The following is an 18,272-nucleotide window of genomic DNA, read 5'->3' as shown; positions in this document are numbered from 1 at the left end:
CCTTAGGAACTTTCTACAATAGCCATATTGTAACCTGCAACCATTTTTTTAATAACTACTGGTTAAGGAATATTCAACTCATTCCAACCAACCAATGGCCCTCTTTTATACACCCTAATTCCAAAAAGAACTACCATATCTAGAAAACACAAAAGAGATGACGGAGATGCAGATCATGAGTGTAGGACGAAGTGACCTAAGCCACAGACAGCTCGCAGCCTGTGCAATCCATTCAATACCCAATACCTCCCTGCCCTGTAGTTTACAGCTGTTCTGTTCTGCGCACCTGTGTGTGGTCTTTCAGATTATCAACTTCTGGAAGCAAGCACCTTCTTCTCACCTGCATAATGTCAAAAAAGGCTGCTCAAAAATGTGTTTGATGAATAAATGGCAGTCACAGCATTTCTGAGAATTCAGAAAGTCAGTGTTATAGAACAAGCTTGGTGAGGGAATGTGCAACAAGATCCTAAATGTTTTCCTTTTTAAAATTTTTCACCATGGAAAACTTTAAACATATACAAAAACAGACAGAATAATGAACCTCAGGTGCCAATCAACTCATACAATCTTGTTTCATCTGTCATCCCACCATTTGCTACAATATTAACTTGAAATAAATCCCAGATATCACATCACTTAATTCATATATATCCCAATATGTATCTCCAAAATATAAGAACGTTCAAAAAGTATGTACTTATAGTAAAAAATTAATACTTTCCTAGTATTATCAAAAGTCCCTTCACTGAGCAAAATCCCAACTGGCTCAGAAATACTGTTTCATAAACTTTGCTCTAGGATCGAAATAAGATCCTGTCTTGCCAAAGGGTTTCAGCTACAGGCAAGTTCGCTATGGATTCAATCCAACCAAAGAAATTAACAGCAAAACGTTCTTTGGGGTGAAAGGATTTATTACCTGGCTTTTTCTCCCCGGGGGTGGGTCAAGCACTAGCATCTCTGCCATCACCCAGAGCACTGGGCCAAGCTCTCTATATAGTGCAATAATAGCTTTTGCCTAAAGGTGTGGAAACGGTAGCCTAGCAACAGGCCAGTTACATCATCAGGTGGTTTAAGTTCAGTGAGGATGCTGGCCATAGGAACCCCAACATCCTCACACTCCACCTCTCCAGGATTTTCACCTTACAATCTACACACTCTAAATCTTCCGCAACGGTCCCTGTGTGAGAAACCTGGAGCACTGTAACCAGATTCCACAATAGCAGCAGAGGCTAACAACAAGAGATAATAACAAAAATTAAGATAAAAAAAGATTTTGATACAGGTAACAAAAATGATAATAATCCTCAAGCCAGAATCCACAAAGACTTTAGGGGTGATAAGACACATGTTTTAATGACAACAACATAGGCAAATCTTGTCCATCACATAGGATTCATGCGAAAGAGTGGTCCTGTGATAGGACTATAGCAGGAAGGGGGTCCCTTCCAGGTCTAGTATACCATACTTTTACTCCTTTCCCCGTGGGAGTTACTGAAGGGTCTATATATAGTGCTACTGGAGGTGCATGCACTGGCCATAATGATAAAACAAAACTCCCCAGTAAGATGCTCCTACCTTCTGGCTGTTCAGGATATACTACTGTGACCTTGAGGGCCCACTCTGCTACTATTCCAGGAATACACAGGAGGCCAGCTTCCAGGCCTTGTTCCCAGGGTGCCAGGAGAGCCAGCCATTGATGGGCCATGTGTTGAAACATCTAAGGCCACGTCCACTCAATGGAGTCTCCGGGGTTCAGTGCAGTTAGTGCTGGCAGCAAGATATTATTCTGGTGGCCAAACCTTGGCTACAGTGATTCTTCCTTGGTTGGTACTTGCAGCTGTATAGGGGAGGCAGCCATATGTGTTAATATGTCTATGGGGCTCAGGGCTCCGGTTTGTGGTCTCTCGTTCAAACACCATAGCACAGTCCAGAAGCACACTGACCGTCTCTGCAGATTATTGCTATCTGACTTCAGTTGAGATAACAAGCCACTGTGCCTCCCTATCATGCCTGCTGTGGTAGGATTGTATGGCACATGAAACTTCCATTTGATTCCCAGCTGTTGCACCCATTCTTGCAGTGTATGTCCAGTAAAATGGGTGCCCTGGTCACTCTCAATTACCTGTGGTCAGCCATAGGCAGCAAAGAGATGCTCCAGGCCTCTTTTGGTCATCTGCTGGTCTGCACAACGGGTAGGAAAAGCAACCAGAAGTCCAGTAGCTGTGTCCACACAAGTCATAACATACCAATATCCTTCTGACACAGGTAGAGGCCCAATATAGTCTATCTGCCACCTGACGAGGGGTATAGGCCCCTGAGCTATTGTCCCATGTTGCTGTGGAACTCGGTGTAAGTCCCTTTTGGAGCACACGACACACTCCTGCCGGGCTCTACTAACTTCTTCAAAGGTCAAAGGCAAGCCCCACCGACAGGCTACAGCCCACATTGTCTTTTGTCCCACATGCAACGAATGCTGATGTAACCATTGGGCTACATCAGAGGCAGGCTTTCCTTCTAATCAACGTATCGGGGCCAATTTATCTGCTTCATCATTTCCTGAGGATGCTGGTGGCAAATGACCTGTCACATGGTATACCGTAATTATTTTAGTCTGACCACAGGCCCATAAGTCTTGCCACAGTTCTTGCCCCCAATGCGTTCGGTGACTAACCAGCCAGTTGGCATGGTACCAGGTTGGTTGAGACAGGTCAAGCTGCCATAGACAGCCCAACTGTCAGTGCAGACAACTATAGGGGAGGGCTCCTGGCTGATCACAAGACACAGCCTGCAACTCTGCCCATTGGCTACTGTTCCCCTCACCATCATCCATCCATATTGTCTCAGTCCTAGGATGGAAAGCTATGGCCCTCCATTTTGGGGGCTGCCCATGGCTGGAGCCACCTGTGTACCATGCATCTTCGGGTATAGGGGCTCTTTCTTCCCAATAGGGACTCTCTGCTACTAATGGTTCAAAAGCAGGTTTTTCCTGCTTTTCACTAGTATATGTCACCAGCCCCAATAAGTGTTAGAGTTCCCCACTCAAGGGGCTTCTAGAGAGTGCACTAGTGCACTACGCTGCTGTTGGTAAGATCCACAGTTGGCCAGTGTGAGTGTTTGTGCCACAATACTCCCTGGCTTTTGTTTCCAGTCTCATACCCCCCCAAGTTGGGATAGGTGCTTATTTCCTTTATCAGGGCAATTCCAGTGATGGGTTATGTAGCCAGCAAGGAGTGATACATGGCAGCCAGTTGTTTCCCTATCAAAATGTATTGTACCTCTGCCCCTTTCCAGAGTTGTGACAAGAATCCAGTGGGTTGGCGAGTTCCTTAAAGCCACTGCCTGAGACCCCAGCCATAACCACCTAAAGTCACATGAACATCCAGCTCACAGGGCCTTGATGGGTCTGTCACACTGAAGGCCTGCACAGCCTTGACTGCCCATTTTGCTGTAGTAAAGGTAGATGTACCTGTCTCATTCCAGTCCCACCTGATGCCCTTTCTTACCACCCGGTATAAGGGCTTCAGAATTTGTGCCAAGTGTGGGATAAACTCTCTAGTAGCCTAGAAGACCCAGAAACTCCTGTAGCAATCCTACAGTTGTAAGGGTAGGAAAGGCCTGGACTTTATCTATAACTGCTTCTGGTATAACTTTGGTCTTACCCGACCAGATGACTCCCAAGAATTTGACAGACAAACCAGATCCCTGAACCTTGGCACTGTTCACAGCCCTTTCCTTTCTCCTGTAAGTGTTGCAGCAGTCTAGGTGCAGCACCTTCTAGATTTGAAAGAAAATCAGATGTGAGCATGATATCACCAATATAATGGCAAAGCCACACCGTTGGCAGTTTCTCCCATGTAGCCAAGTCCTGGGCTACAAGTCCATGACAGATGGTTGGGATGTGGAGGTGTCCCTTTGGAAGGATGGTGAAAGGCCATTGCCATCCTTCTCATGTGAAGGCACACTGTTCCTGACTTTACTGCTCAATGTCAACTGAAAAGAAGCGGAGACAAGGTCTACCACATAAATGTCCCTAGTTCTTGGCTGAGGGTATCCATCAGGCATGCAATAGAGGGGACAGGAGCATGCATAGGGGGTATGACTTTATTCAGTTCTCTGTAATCCACAGTCATATGGCAGGAGCCCTCTGGCTTTTTTACTGGCCACACTGAGGAATTCAAAGGACTGTGGGTGGGCTTTATAGTATCTACTTTTCCAGCTCCTGGAGAGTTACTCCGAACTCTTTGTGCCCTCTCAGCAGTTTGTATTGTTTGGTACAAGTCACCTGCCAAGGCACAGGCAAAGCTATGTGTGGATGCCTAGCATGTCCCCTCAGAACTGCCTTGACCTCATGTACTCTCAGTCTGAACTCACCTTCAGTGGTCTGCAGGATATCAATCTCCAAAATGTACTCAGGAATAGGTGATACATACATAGTATACTTTTTTAGGGGTAGATGCCATATTCCCAAAGGGATTTGGGCTTGCTTTACTCTGACAGCCTTACCCCCGTAACCATCTATGACAGTGGGCATCCCAGGATACTGCTCAGCATTACCATGAATCAGTGAACATTCAGCCCCTGTGTTCACCAGAGCCCAGACATGTTGTATAGTTCACTGGGAACTAATGGATAGCTATTCCAACATGTGGTCTCCACTTCCCCCCTGGTCCCTCGGGGCAGATACCTTGACCTTCACCTCAGTCAAACCGTGTTCCCCAATCACCTTCCTCTGTGGGTTCATGTGAGGTTGGCTCGCTCCCCAGCAGCAAATCTTGCAAGCACACCAGCCGGACTTGTGGCTCTGTCTTTGACCTCTGTATCTTTGGTCTTAATGCCTGGAACTGCTGCTCTGGTTTCAGTTGTTGCCATAGCTCTAGTAAGATCCTATTTGACTTCCCATCTAATTTTCTTCCATCTGCTCCTGCCCTTATTAAATCAACCCCCATCTGGGTCCTTGTTACCTTCATGAGGCTCTGTAAATTCTTCTTGTGAGTAGCCGAACTTATTCCGTTCCATGCTCTCAATGATTCAGCCTCTCCTAAGTCTGATACTGTACGTATCACCTTCCTTATGGGATGCCCTAAGTGAGAGGAAAGAAGAAAGAGACCCAAAGAGGGATGTGGGAGCCATTTGAAGCACAATATTTGTCATCCCAGTAGTGAAAATTTCTTTATCTGGGCCATAGTTCTCTGGACTTTAGACGGCATTTCTTATGCCTAGCTCTCGTAACACCTGTTGGAGCTCAGCATACATCTCCCATCTAACAGGAGAGGATGGTAGATCACCCGGATTGGGCCACACAGCCCAAAGTGCAGCCATAAGCCAAGCAAGGAGGGAGTGACTCCCTGTGGTCTGATGTGGATCTTGTAATCGCTGCCTCAAGGTGGGCTGCACTGTCAGAGAAGCCAGCTTTCCTATCTCTGATCACGACGGAGCAATTCCATCCACCCCTAAGTCCCACAGACACAGGAGCCAAGCTGATATTGACTCCGAGGGCTTTTGCCTAAACCAGGAGCCCAAATCCACCAGCTCAGCCTGAGTATAGTTGCAGAGCATAGAATGCTTCATAATTTGGGAAGAGAATTGCTCCTCTTCTTGGGGAACTTTCAGCTGCTGGGTCTTTATTTTCTTTACAACCACGGGGCATGCTTACAATACAAGAGGGGTCAGTGCCTCCGGCACCACCCTTTCATCCTTCCCCAGCTCTTTCATTTCTGGCGCTGATGGCACCTTTCTCTCCTCTCCCCCAAGAGTCTCCTCTGCTACAACCTTTACCTTTTCTACTTTGCCTCGTAGCAATGCTAGCTCAGTCTTAAGAAGCTCTCTTACCTGCATTTCAATGCTTCACAGCCCCTGTGAATGGAGAGACAGTAGATTGTCCCCCAATTGTCTTGCAAATGGGTTTCAGCCCGGGCATGTTCGCTATGGATTCAATGTGACCAAAGAATTTGCCAGCAAAACGTTCTTTGGGGTGAAAGGGTTTATTACCCGGTTTGTTCTTCTGGCATATCTCATGCCACCTGTGCCTGTGCTTCCCTCAGGAGTTCGTCTTTTTCCTTGATGGCCTCTTCCTACTTCAGAGCACCTGGCGCTGCCACCTTATTCTGTGAAGAATTTTTTACCTCTTCAATGGCACCTTGGTGCCAGCGTTCTCGTGCTGCCTCCTCTCGCATCAATGCCATTTCCTTCTTCATTGAATCCACAGTAGTTTACAGCTTGCATTCTCGTGCTGCCGTTTCTTGGGTCTCTTCTGTAGACTTTTTTAATATTGTGAGAAGCAGCCAACCCACAGTCCCCACTGCCTCACGGGTACCCTGTTTCTCAAAGAATCTATTTACTATACCAAGGGCCACCCCTACTGCCTCAGGTCTCACCTCCACTTCCCTCCAGTCCTCGGGTGGGGCCCATTCCTCTAGGAGGCAAGCCACCTCAGACCACATACCCACTGGGGGACAATCTACTGTCTCTCCATTCACAGGGGCAGCCCTCTGAAGCACCCCTCCCATAAGGGCAGCCTGTCTTTTTTCCATGGTCAACAATGAACCCTGTCGATTTTCACCAATTGTCTTGCAAATGGGTTTCAGCCCAGGCATGTTCACTATGGATTCAATGTGACCAAAGAATTTGCCAGCAAAACGTTCTTTGGGGTGAAAGGGTTTATTACCCGGTTTGCTCTTCTGGCATTAGATGGAGCACTAGCATCTCTGTCTCCACCCAGAGCACTGGGCCGAGCTCTCTATATAGTGCAATAGTAGCTTATTGCCTAAAGGTGTAGAAATGGTAGCCTAGCAACAGGCCAGTTACATCATCAGGTGGTTTAAGTTCAGTGAGGATCCTGGCCATAGGAACCCCAACTTTCCCACAGATCCACATAGGGCAATTAGTTGATAAAACTTTAAAAAGTCTTCTAATTCATCTTTTCTCATCTCCTTGAAATTCACTGTGTTGAAGAAACTAGATTGTTTTTCCTATAGAGAAACCTACAGCCTGGGGTTTGTTAATTTACACCGCTGTGGTGTAGTTTAATTTGTGCTTCTGTCCTAGATCATTTATAAATTTCTTACCACATAGAGAGGTATGATCAGATTCAGGGCTAATTTTGTTGGCTTGACCACATCATCAATGGTATTGTGAATTTCCATGAGGAGGCACTTAATATCTGGTTGTATTTCATTTCCATCTTGTTAGTAGGTCTTGATGCTCATTATCTAGATCTGTTAACTCATTCAGTGTTGCGAAATTGTGATATTCTAATTCTATTACTCAATAGCTGGAATATTTTTATAAGCAAAATTTTCCCTCAACTACTGTTTGATTATCCTAAAGTTAATAAAGGAAAAGGTAAAATAAATGTGAGATTTCTAAAAATGTGCTCATTTTCAAAGTAAGCTGGTTCACTAGCATTTTCCACTGGTGACCAATTCACAGGTCAAGTGAATGGTGATCATGAAGTGATCAATGCAAACTTCCTTCATGTGTTTCAATCCATTGTAATTACCATCCTTATTGATGCTAATATTGTACCATTTTTAGCCAGGCAGTAGGAGACCCTTCAACATGCTTCTGAGTTCTTTTGGCAATCATCCTGGTAGTATTTGATAGTTCCTTTGTTATCTGTATGATCAAATGTTCCAAGTTTATTTTGCCAATTTCCTACACCAGACTTGACATAAACTATTTCTTCAAAGAGCTCTGATTCCTTTCAGTATTTTAAGACCACAGTCACAGTGCTAGTGGTTCTTATTGTCAGTGGGTTGATCATGGCTTTTAGTCCTTTTAAGTAAACTAAGAGCTAGAAATATGCTTATTTGCTTGTTTGTCTTTTAAGATAATTGACACCATATATTCATTCTGATACTTCTTAAATTCAGGAATAAAGTTTTTAACTGAACCCCCATACCTTTCTATATTCTTTCCCCCACATAGCAGGAATCCTAATCTTTAAGAATTCTCTAAGAATGACAAAATTAGAACAACACACACATGCACCAGTCTTAGAATTGCAATACCAACACTACCAGAGCAATATGATTATAATAAACAATTGATTTGAGTATGTGTCTGGTTCTTTTTGTTCTTAGGGTATATTCTACTCAAGGTGCACAAATTATAGCATTTAAAAGTCACTTGGAATAGCTCCTATTCATGTGGTTACTGGATATTCAAGGCTGAACAACAAAAACAGCAGGCAGGCCTAGGGACTGAGTTAGGGTGAGAGCGGCATGAGCAGGGCTCTCTGGTGGTACAGTAAGGGTCCAGCCTGCTGAGTTAGGAGGATGTAACGGAAGGTGAACAAGTTTTGTTCTGTTTGGCTGAAGAAGAGGGAGACACAGATGGACACATGAGAAGTGGAACTTTGGGACAATTAGTCAGTGTAGCATTTACTAAGTTAGAGATAGGAAAGACTGAAGACATAGATGTCTGCTACAAGACTATTCAATTAATCCAGTCTCTTCATCCATCCTGTAAAGTAGCACCAGACACTGTTAGGCCACAAGGACTCAGCAATGAATTCTAGGAAGCTCACAGATGGTTGGACCCAGACAAGTGCCCTGTAGAACCTTAAGCTTTATAATAGAGGTGAATGTAAGAACTTTAGAGATATTTAGAAAGGGCACTGATTGGGTGAGGGGTAGGAAGAGGGTCCCTAGAAGGAGAAGATATCAAGCAGGAAACTGAGAGACATGGAGAGTGGATGTGTGGTGATAACACATTCTGGGGCAGAAGCAGTAGACCCAGGGGCAAAGGTGCAGAAGAGAAAGGGCATGGCTTGCTCCTGGAATGCAACTGTGGGTGGAATTGGGGATGCAGCCAAGTAAGAGATGCAGGCCACCGAGGCCAGATCCAAAAGGGCTTCAGTGTGAAACTGAGCAATTCCATTGTGATCCGGAAGGCAATGGGGAACCAGCAAGAGAAGGGGGACTTCCCCAAACCCCTCTGGTGGGAAGCTAAAAAATGGACTGAGATGTTGACCAAGAGCAGGCAGTGCCCACGGAATTTTTTCCATGTTGTAATGTTCCCTGGTTGCAATTCTTCCATAAAAAATGGCCTGAACCAAGGCAGGCCTCAACCCCAAGGCATTTCTGAGATGGGCAGCATGAGGGGGCAATGATGCAACAGGTACACACCTATAGCTGTTGGAAGAAGAAAAAAGAGGGCTCACCTCCAGAAAAGTGGACAAGTGAGAAGGGACTCTGCTTGGGGAAGGACGAGGGCATGACTGAACAAGTCTGAGGAGGAGGAATGGGACGCGATTGCACAGGTGGGATGGATCATTACCTGCCTTTTGCTAATCCCTTCTCAGACAGGGAGCCATCCATGAAGGGGGCTGCCATGCTGGTGAGAACTCTCGCTGACAAAGAGAATCTTTTAAGGATGTGGACAAGACAGGAACTGAAGAGAAGTGGAACCCCAGAGTCCAAAATCCACAGAAAGGACAATGAACACACACATACACAGCTCAACACAAATGCAATCTACTCCTTGAAGCCCTCTGCTGATCTGCCCGGGCACATCAGCCTTTTCCTCCCCCACCACCTGCACCCCAGCTCTTCATCCCTCCTCCACAGCGTCCCGTGGGTGATAGTCTGCAAACCTCGCTGCACACCTGTGAGAGCCTTCTTCGCAAAGCTCATGGCTGTCTCGGGGCAGGGACAGAAGTAAGGGTTAGGAGAGGATAAAATCAAGCCTGAATGAGGGACTTGCACAGGCGCACAATGGGGCATGTCCACAGCAGCACAGTTTATAAAAGAGCGAAAATTGGAAGTAAACTGAACTGTCTGCCAATAGAAGAGTGAACAAAGCAACCTGTGCTTTATTCCCACAGTGGGACCCTCCCAGCTGTGCCAGTCATGCCTCTCAGTAAGCAAGCTCAAGTATGATGCTCACAGAATGTAGCATGTATGGAAATGTGCATGTGCATAACAAACGCAAAATCTGAAAATCAGTAAAGAGGGGACCTGGGCAGGGGATGAGATGGTTGGTATGGGGGAACAGGACATAAAACTTCAATTACAACTTTATAGACTTTTCTTCTTAAAAATCTGAACTAAATATGGAAGAATGACTTAATAAAATTGTCTTTACTTTTCATGCTTGAAATATTTGCTATGTAAAAATATTACTTGATATTTTGACCTAATTTACATTGTAATCTAAAGAGACTTTTCTTTCTGTAACAGTAAAAGGTACAAATATGTCTAGTAACTCCACAAGCGATATGAAAGTGGGACCTTAGAGTATATTTTTCTTCTTTTTTTACCTGAAATATCTGCTTCAGGGAGAAAAGGGCCCTTCTTAAATCTCGCCCATTGGAGTTGTACAGTTTTTCTGAAATAAAAAACACAACATATAAAATTAATTAAACTGACTCAGACTCAGTGCATGGTAAAAACAGAGAGCAGATATAAGGATTATAGAATTTCCACTGGGAACGTGAGCAAACCAAATCCATTTCATTAGGATACAGACGTCCAGTGGAACAAAGAAGAGTCTGGCCTGTTATAGGAGCAGGAAGAGGAGGGATGTGATAAAGGAGAATAATGTCCAGATTTACACCCCCTCTCCAAATCTCTATTGTTTACAGACTACTCCACTTGATGGCCAACTATATCCAGAAAATAACCATGACCAAAATGGAACACATTCTTCCACTTCCCTCCCTCCTTGCCTCACAGCCCCCCACCATCATGCTTTCTGAAGCTGGGCTCAGAAAGCTTCGGGGCACCTCCTTTCCTTGGGATCTGACAGTCATCTGAGGTGACCATGGCTGTAAGGACTGGCTGGCTCCCTTGGTAATGACCCTCTAGGAAAGAAACCAGCCTTAGTTCTGCCTAGGCTCCCACCAGTTCCAGGATGTGTCCTGGCCCTGAGAGAGGCAGAGAGTGGAGCCCTGCCTTGGTAATCTGTGGCTCGGGACAGGCTAACCCCCACAATCCTACTGTTCTGTTGGTCACATTTAACATGTACAAGTTAGGCCAGGCCTTGTGAATAAGGAAGTGAGCTTGACCCAGGGCCCATCCTCCAGAGCTCACAATGTGACAAGAGAGACAGGAGTCAGATAAGTAGGCCGCAATCAGGAGTCAGACAGTGGGGTAGTGCTACAAAGTGCTAAAGGAACACAGAAGGGAGGCAGAGTCCAGTTATTCTGGTTTCTGTAGGAACCTGGCAGTATGGACTCTGCTCAGCTCCCCAGAACCCAAGCTTGGCCCTGACTCAGATGGCTCAGGTGTCTAGGGTTGAGGTCCTAACACTAGATGCCAAATCACTCCCACTATAGATCATAAACACATATTTCCTGAGCAACTGCCAGGAACTGTTCTAGGTACCAGGGGAGACTACTGAAGAGAGGACTTAATAATTGAGAAAAGGCTAATAAATCAGACAGCCTATATTTCAAACCCAGTGTCCCTACCTACTTGCTATGTGGCCTTGGACAAAGTATTTTACCTCTCTAAGCCTTAGATTTCCTAGCTTTATAATGGGAACAGATAGCAATAAATTTAGAGGGAAGGAAATGGCTTTGTGTTAAATCACACAATGATATGATGGAGAAGGATGCATGATTATTTAAGATTTATAAAAAATAAAAGAATTAAAATCAATGTCACATTGGTGGCTGGCCACCCTAGGCTTTGATCCCAGCATATAGAGAATAACAGGCACAAAGCCACATGCTCCTCCTGTACAAGTGGCATGGACTTGAGTGAGAGGGCATGGAACACACAGATCTGAAAGAGTTGGCAGAAGTCCGGTTATGAGAAGGATATGCCCACTTTGCACAATGGCCCTGGAAGTGAACAGGCTTCCACCTGAGAGAGACTTAAAAGGACACAGGTAGGAATCAACATTTGCATGGCAGTAGCTTCCTCAAAGACCTCCCTATGGATTCTTGTCCTCCTCTCACCAAGGGTTGGGTGAAAGCAACTGTCTGATGACATCATTGCCCCCATTTATACCCTCCAGCAGCTGCCAACCACACTGAGAATGAAGTCCAAAATCCTTTGCATGACCTATCCGGCCCTGGGTGATGCAGCCCCGGCCTGCCTCCCTAGCTGTACTGCAGACATGGTCTTCTCTCCACTCCTTGGGCAGGCCAGGCTCCTCCAGACACACAACCTACGCACAGAGGCAGGATTCTGTGGGATTGGGGATCTGGGGGGTAGTGTCAGACCCCAAGGCCTTCTTGTTGTTTGACCCTCATAGAATCTACTATCTCTAAATGCAATATGCAGTCCACAATCACTTGCTAATTATGAAAAATTTTGATTAAGAGAAAATACACTGCTTTCCTAAAAACAAGTATCTGGGTAAACATCAGCGGAATCAACCATCCCCAAGATGAACACCTAATTCATCATGAACTCTAAGAAATGAGGACCAGATGACTCTCCAGCTGACCTCCAAAGTGTTTGCATGGCCTCAAGATACATGAGTATAAATGGAGGGAACTGTGTCACCCCTATAGTAGAGCCCAGGTACTTGGGGTGATGACTTTCCAGTTTCTACAGCTAACATTTCAGAATTCATAAACCCTAGAGAAACAGACTTTTGTTTTTGCCACTTCTAATAGGTAATAATAAAGTTATCGAGTACAAGCATTAGGATACATATATCCTGAAGAAGAGGGGCATATTTATTTCATCCAGGAAGAGTATCCACAGGAGAGAGCCAATTCCAGGTACCTCTTTATAAGGTACTAAGGCTCACAACAGACTCACTTACCTACCACCAGATGACAAGCAGAAATATATCTTCAGTGGATTCTCAAGATCACAGAGTCTCCTTTAGTTACCAGTCATCTGTCATGGCTTCTCACATATAGAAATGAAGTTTATGGCTAGTTTTGTTCTGACTGTTAAGGTTTTAGTACTTGCACAGTCAAAATAATCAGTTTTTAAAATAGAAGAGAATTAGCTGAGAAGGACTTAATATTTTGTTGAGTATTTTTGCATCTATATTCATGAAGAAAATTAATCCTTAGTTTGTTTTCTTGTACGAAGCTTGGCGTTGAGGCAATGCTGACCTCATGACTTGGGAGTATTTCCTCTTCTCCGATGTTCAGAATGAGTTTGTGTAGACTTGGATATTATTTGTTCCTTAAATGTTTGGCAGAATTCTCCAGTGAAGCCACTTGGGCCTGTTGGAAGGTTTTCAACTATGACTTCAGTTTCTTCAATTAATATAGTACTGTTCTGATTATCTATTTCTTCTGGAATGCCTTGGTAATTTGTGTCTTTCAAGGAATTTCTCCATTTCATGTAAATTGTTAAATGCATAGGCATAAAGTTCATAATATTCCCTATCATCCTTTTATTTATCCAAAATAATTTCTCCTTTCATTTATCCCTGGCATTGATAAGCTGTGTCTCCTCTCCTTTTAACTTGGTCAATCTGGCTAGAGATATATCAATTTTATTGATGTTTTCAAAGAATCAGCTTTTAATTTTATTGTTTTGTCCATTTCCTTTCTGATAACTATTTCTTTCTTTTGTTTACTTTGGGTTAATTTGCTCTTTTCCTCTAGTTTAAGGTAGAAACTTAACTGCTTTAAGACCTTTCTTCTTTTCTAATGTATTTAATGCTATGAATATATCTCTAAGTACTAGTTCAGTCACATACTGCAAATTCTGATATATTGTGTTTTCATTTTAATTTGATTAGAAATTGAATGAATGTTGAATATTTAATTCAATTCAAAAGGGAGTAACTTAACCCTATGATTTTTTTTTGATGTATAGTTTATTTAGAAGTATACTGTTCAGCTTCCAAATATTTGGGGATTTTCCAGATATCTTTCTGTTACTGATTTCTAGTTTAATTTATTCATGGTAAGAACATATACTTTCTGTGATAACAATTATTTTGAATTTAAGGTTTATTTTATGACCCAGAATATGACTTATCATGGTCTCATGAACACCTGAAGAGAGCATGTATTCTGCTGTTACTGGGTGGACTGTTCTATAAATATCCACTGTGTCAAGTTGAGTGATAGTGTTGTTCAGGTCCTCTATATTTTTACTTACTTTCTGTAGATAACTGTAAAAGGAGTGTTGAAATTTCCAACTATGATAGTGATTTGTCTTTTTCTTTCAGCTTTATAAATGTTTGCTTTTGGTGCACTGATGTTCTGTTATGTGCACTCACATTTAGGATTGCTGTGGCTTCTAAGTGAACTGACCTTTCAACATTATGCAATGTCTTTCTTCATCCATGGTGATATTCTTTGTTTTAAAGTCTACATTTCTAATATCAATATAGTCACTTTTCGTTCTTGTTTGAATGGTATATCTTCTTCCATTCTTTTATTTTTAACCTGTGCAGAGTTTCTTGTAAAAATAGTTACAACTTCTTTTTATCCAGTCTGACAATCTCTATTTCTTAATTGGTATGCTTCCACTGCATTTTTAACCTCTAGAATATCACAAATAACTCTTCAGTGACACTAGAACAGGAGACCTCAGAGAAGCCTGACAGTGCCTCTCACCCTTTGATGAGAAACATCTTTGTACAAATGCCAAAGATATCTTTGAGTGGTGCCAAAAAAACTCTCACCTCCGTTTCTTGCCAATTGTCTTTCAATGAAAACAAACTATAATTTCTATTAAAAAAATAAGTACTTTCCATTCCAATTGTCTTTATTTTTAAAAATTGTTTATGGTTATTTATTTGTTTGAATAATTTTCTATTTTATTATTCAACTTTGTTTGGAACAGATAAGTTCCCAAATAATTATTTATTTTATGCAAGAACATTATCTCTATAAACTTCAGATTTACAAATTTTAATTTTGTTTTTTTAATTATCAAAACTCAAAAGATCAGCTAACCTATATAAGAATATTACATATTTTGGCTAAAATGTGTTTAAAACGCTCTGCTTTTGAACTCCATATGCTATCGAGCACTAGGTGAAGTCTAGATCAGAAATCCTTCCCTCTGACATCTGTTTATTTGTAGCTTTTTTTTAACCTTTTGTAAAAGTGTTGTAGTCTGATTTTTATGGACAAAGATACCCTCTCCCAAAATACCGCGATCAACATTTTAACAAATGTCATGCATTGGTCTCTCTATCACATGAAAACAATACTGAAGTCATAACCACTGTGGTTGAAATGAAAATGACCAAATATTCATTCAAAGAAATATGACTCTAGAGTACCAATTTTTGGATAAGCCAAATAACATTATCTCTCTATAAAAAAACAATATCATGGTGCAAATTGAAGTCCCAATGCTTAATTTAAAGTCAAAATTGCCATCTATTTTTAAAATATAGTGGTACCAAAATGTCTCTAACCCAACCTTACTTGTTCTATTAATTCTTAACATACATTTTAAGAGATACCACTGTTTACCTAGGAAGGACTAGGGACCAAGGGTGCTTGTAAGTGACATATATAATTTGTCATTTTAGAGAGGTACAATTCCTGCTTGTAAAAGAAGACCCAGAAGAGATATTTTACCACATCAGATCACCACATCACACCCAAACTAATGACTACTGACAGCCCTTCGGTGCAGCTCAGGAGCAGCCTCCACAGGCCAAAGACCCAGGTCTGGCTTCCTTGCTGAAGGGCCAGCCATGCCATGGGAGGTGTGGTCTGGAGCTTTGACTGCTGGGAGATACTGGAGTTCAAGAAACTGTGTTCCATTTATGTCACATCCTGGCCTCACTATTCAGAAAACCAGACTCACAGGCTGTGCAGACCTCTCTTTCATATTAGACTGGAGTGCCAAGGGCTCACCTAAGAACTGACCTTGGCCTGCCAGCTTCCCAAGGCTATGCTTGATGAGGCTCTTGGAGTTTCCTACTGAGCATCAGTCACTCCTCTTTAGAAGAAGCCTGTCTATGCAGAATTCAGGTGAGTCTTGGATTACATAAGTGCATGCAAAGCTTCCTCAATGAAGGACGACTGATAACTGATAATTGCCTGACATTCAGGAAATGCAAAAGAAAGAAGACCCCAAATGTAACCAGCAGCAGGAAACCAGAGCCTGCCCCAAGCCACCAAGAGGGCAGCTCCACAGGCTTCACCTGTCTGCAAGCTTCATGCTTCTCCCAGGAGCTTACAGACTTTCTCCCTTCTCTTTGTTCACCTTGGTTGTGAATACATGCCAAGGAGGGCGGTGCAGTCCCTCCCAAGGTCTAGTGCAGAGGAGAGGAGCACCAAGTCAGAGCACCAGAGAAAAAGGAGTCTGAGTGATCAAGAAGTGAAATGTGGGTCCCTCCTGGTAAATATAAAAAAAGCACAATAGTTCAACTCAAAGCAGAACTCTCCTGTGTAAAATGCAGAGTTGAGATCAGGATGGAGTCCCAAAGGTTTGCTATTCTCCTTCCCAAAGCTTGGAAACTGCCAGGTGGGAGGTGTGCAAAGAGGAAGCCCCCCGCCTCCTGAGCAGCCCCACCCCTACAGAGCACCAAGGGGTGACAGTAGCTCAGGAGCCCTCAGGCTGCAGCAGGTCTCAGCAGCTGGGGAGAAGCTATGGGGGGCTGATTATGCATTCATTCCTTTCAGGTCAAGCACAGCCCGTGCTTGGCCCACAAATGAATGTGTGCATTTATTCTCACACCCCCTTCCAAGCTGAATCTGCCTGGGGTGCAGTCATGTGTGTAGCACTAGCCTTTGAGTGAAGGGCAATTAGGAGCCTACATTTGTTGGGGGAAGGAGGCATAATCAGAGCACCATTTGTTGAAGCCTCTATAATTCTCCCCACCTTTTCTCTCTCCATGGTTCTTGCCTTTTAAAATGAAATATGTTCCTTTAAGAGACACAATTAATGTACAACACTCTAAACGAGCCTCTTATAATGAGTAGAGGGCAAATTAATTAAAGGTCATCAGGGACCATTCCTGCTTTTTTGTTGGGAAGAAAACCTGCATGGCTTGCAAATATTAGCACTAAAAAGAACAGCCAAAGAGGACCTGTGCTTCCTGCTCAGCCAAGGGCACAATGAAGAAAACCTCAGTTGTGGGGAAATAACATCAGAACGACCAGTGAAAAAAATTAGAACTCGTTTACATCAGGAAAGAATGCGGAGGGGAGGAACCAAAGACATCAGTGAGTGTTTCAAGAGAAGTGGGAAAGGAAAGCTACATCCAGAACATCAGGCTTTCAGACCCATAAAAGCCACTAAGGCCAGTAATTAGAGCACACCCTCTCTCATCAAGTGAGAAATGCATTCCCCAAGCGCTCTGTGGGAAAACCTGGGCCAGGACCCCGATGACCCTCCTCCGTACAGGAGAGACAGCAGCTTCCCCTTTGCCCTTGGGCTGCTATAAGACATCACAATAAGACCATGCCCATGTTTAAAAGTCTGCTTGCACACTACAGAGTACAACCATCATGAGTTTTCAAGTATGAAAATGAGAAATGAGCTCCTCCTTTCCCAGGATTTAGCCATGTGACATTTGGTCTCCAGACTCACCAGTTAGGAAGAGCTAATGAAGAACAAGTCTGAAATGTGACAAAAGACAGCCTACAGAGCACCAGTGGCCAAGCTTGGGTTGCACTCCTTCCCTAGCCAGGAAGCCCACTGCCCCCAGGGTACTGTCAGCAGTGAGTCAAATGAATTCCAGTATGGAAATTCTTCCTATGAAGTCAAATGTGCCACATGGTACTCTGATGATCGGGAAATAGCACCCATTTCAACCTTCAACTGATGATTCATTATTACATGTTCGTATTTTAAAGAGAAAAGGGGAGGGAGTGGTATAGTAGAAACTTTATTTTTCAGTGAAACAAAACTGGTCAGATTTTGAAAATAATTTTTTCCAGGGATTTTTAAGCTTTTTGGAGTCACAGATTTGGAAGTCATACACAAGTCATAAGAAATAGTTAGTATAATTTAGAGGGTATGAGCATCCAGAATTCCTGTGAGCCTTCAGGAGATTCTGTGGACCAAGGGGTAGTATAGTTGTTGGCCCCAGTGATGGGATTACAGGCTCTCAGAAGTGGAGGAGAGGAGCTGAAAATAGCTTGTAGGAATGAAACTGGCCATATGTTCAGTTTGTACAATAAACATAAATTGCACCACTGAAACCTGCTTACATCCTAACCATGACACTTAGATGACCATGCAAATTCAGAGGGAAAACACACACATACAACAGCCAGGACTTTTGTCCTGGGGGACTGGCTGTGACAAGTACCTGTGGTGATGACAGTGGGTAGAGATGCATGAGGGCAACGCCCTGCCCAGTTAACCCACAGGCAGCCCTTTCAGCCTGAGCATGAAGAGACTAAATGTAAATGAAGACATCATTGTGAG

The 18,272-nt window shown here is 43.4% G+C and overlaps 1 protein-coding gene across 10 annotated transcripts in view; it reads right to left on the bottom strand.

Annotated features, from left to right (window-relative positions):
• Nucleotides 1–18,272, bottom strand: part of FHOD3 (formin homology 2 domain containing 3) — a 523,260-nt gene that overhangs the window by 284,097 nt on the left and 220,891 nt on the right. For all 10 annotated transcript variants that reach the window (XM_073212918.1, XM_073212919.1, XM_073212922.1 and 7 more), the window contains exon 4: nt 10,262–10,329. In XM_073212918.1, the coding sequence (XP_073069019.1) occupies nt 10,262–10,329 (68 nt within the window). The remainder of the gene's footprint in view (nt 1–10,261; nt 10,330–18,272) is intronic.

This window comes from Manis javanica, chromosome 9 (assembly GCF_040802235.1).
Source record: "Manis javanica isolate MJ-LG chromosome 9, MJ_LKY, whole genome shotgun sequence".
Lineage (NCBI taxonomy): Eukaryota > Metazoa > Chordata > Mammalia > Pholidota > Manidae > Manis > Manis javanica.
The sequence above is the reverse complement of the archived record's forward strand: the minus strand, read 5'-3'. Positions and strand labels throughout refer to the sequence as shown.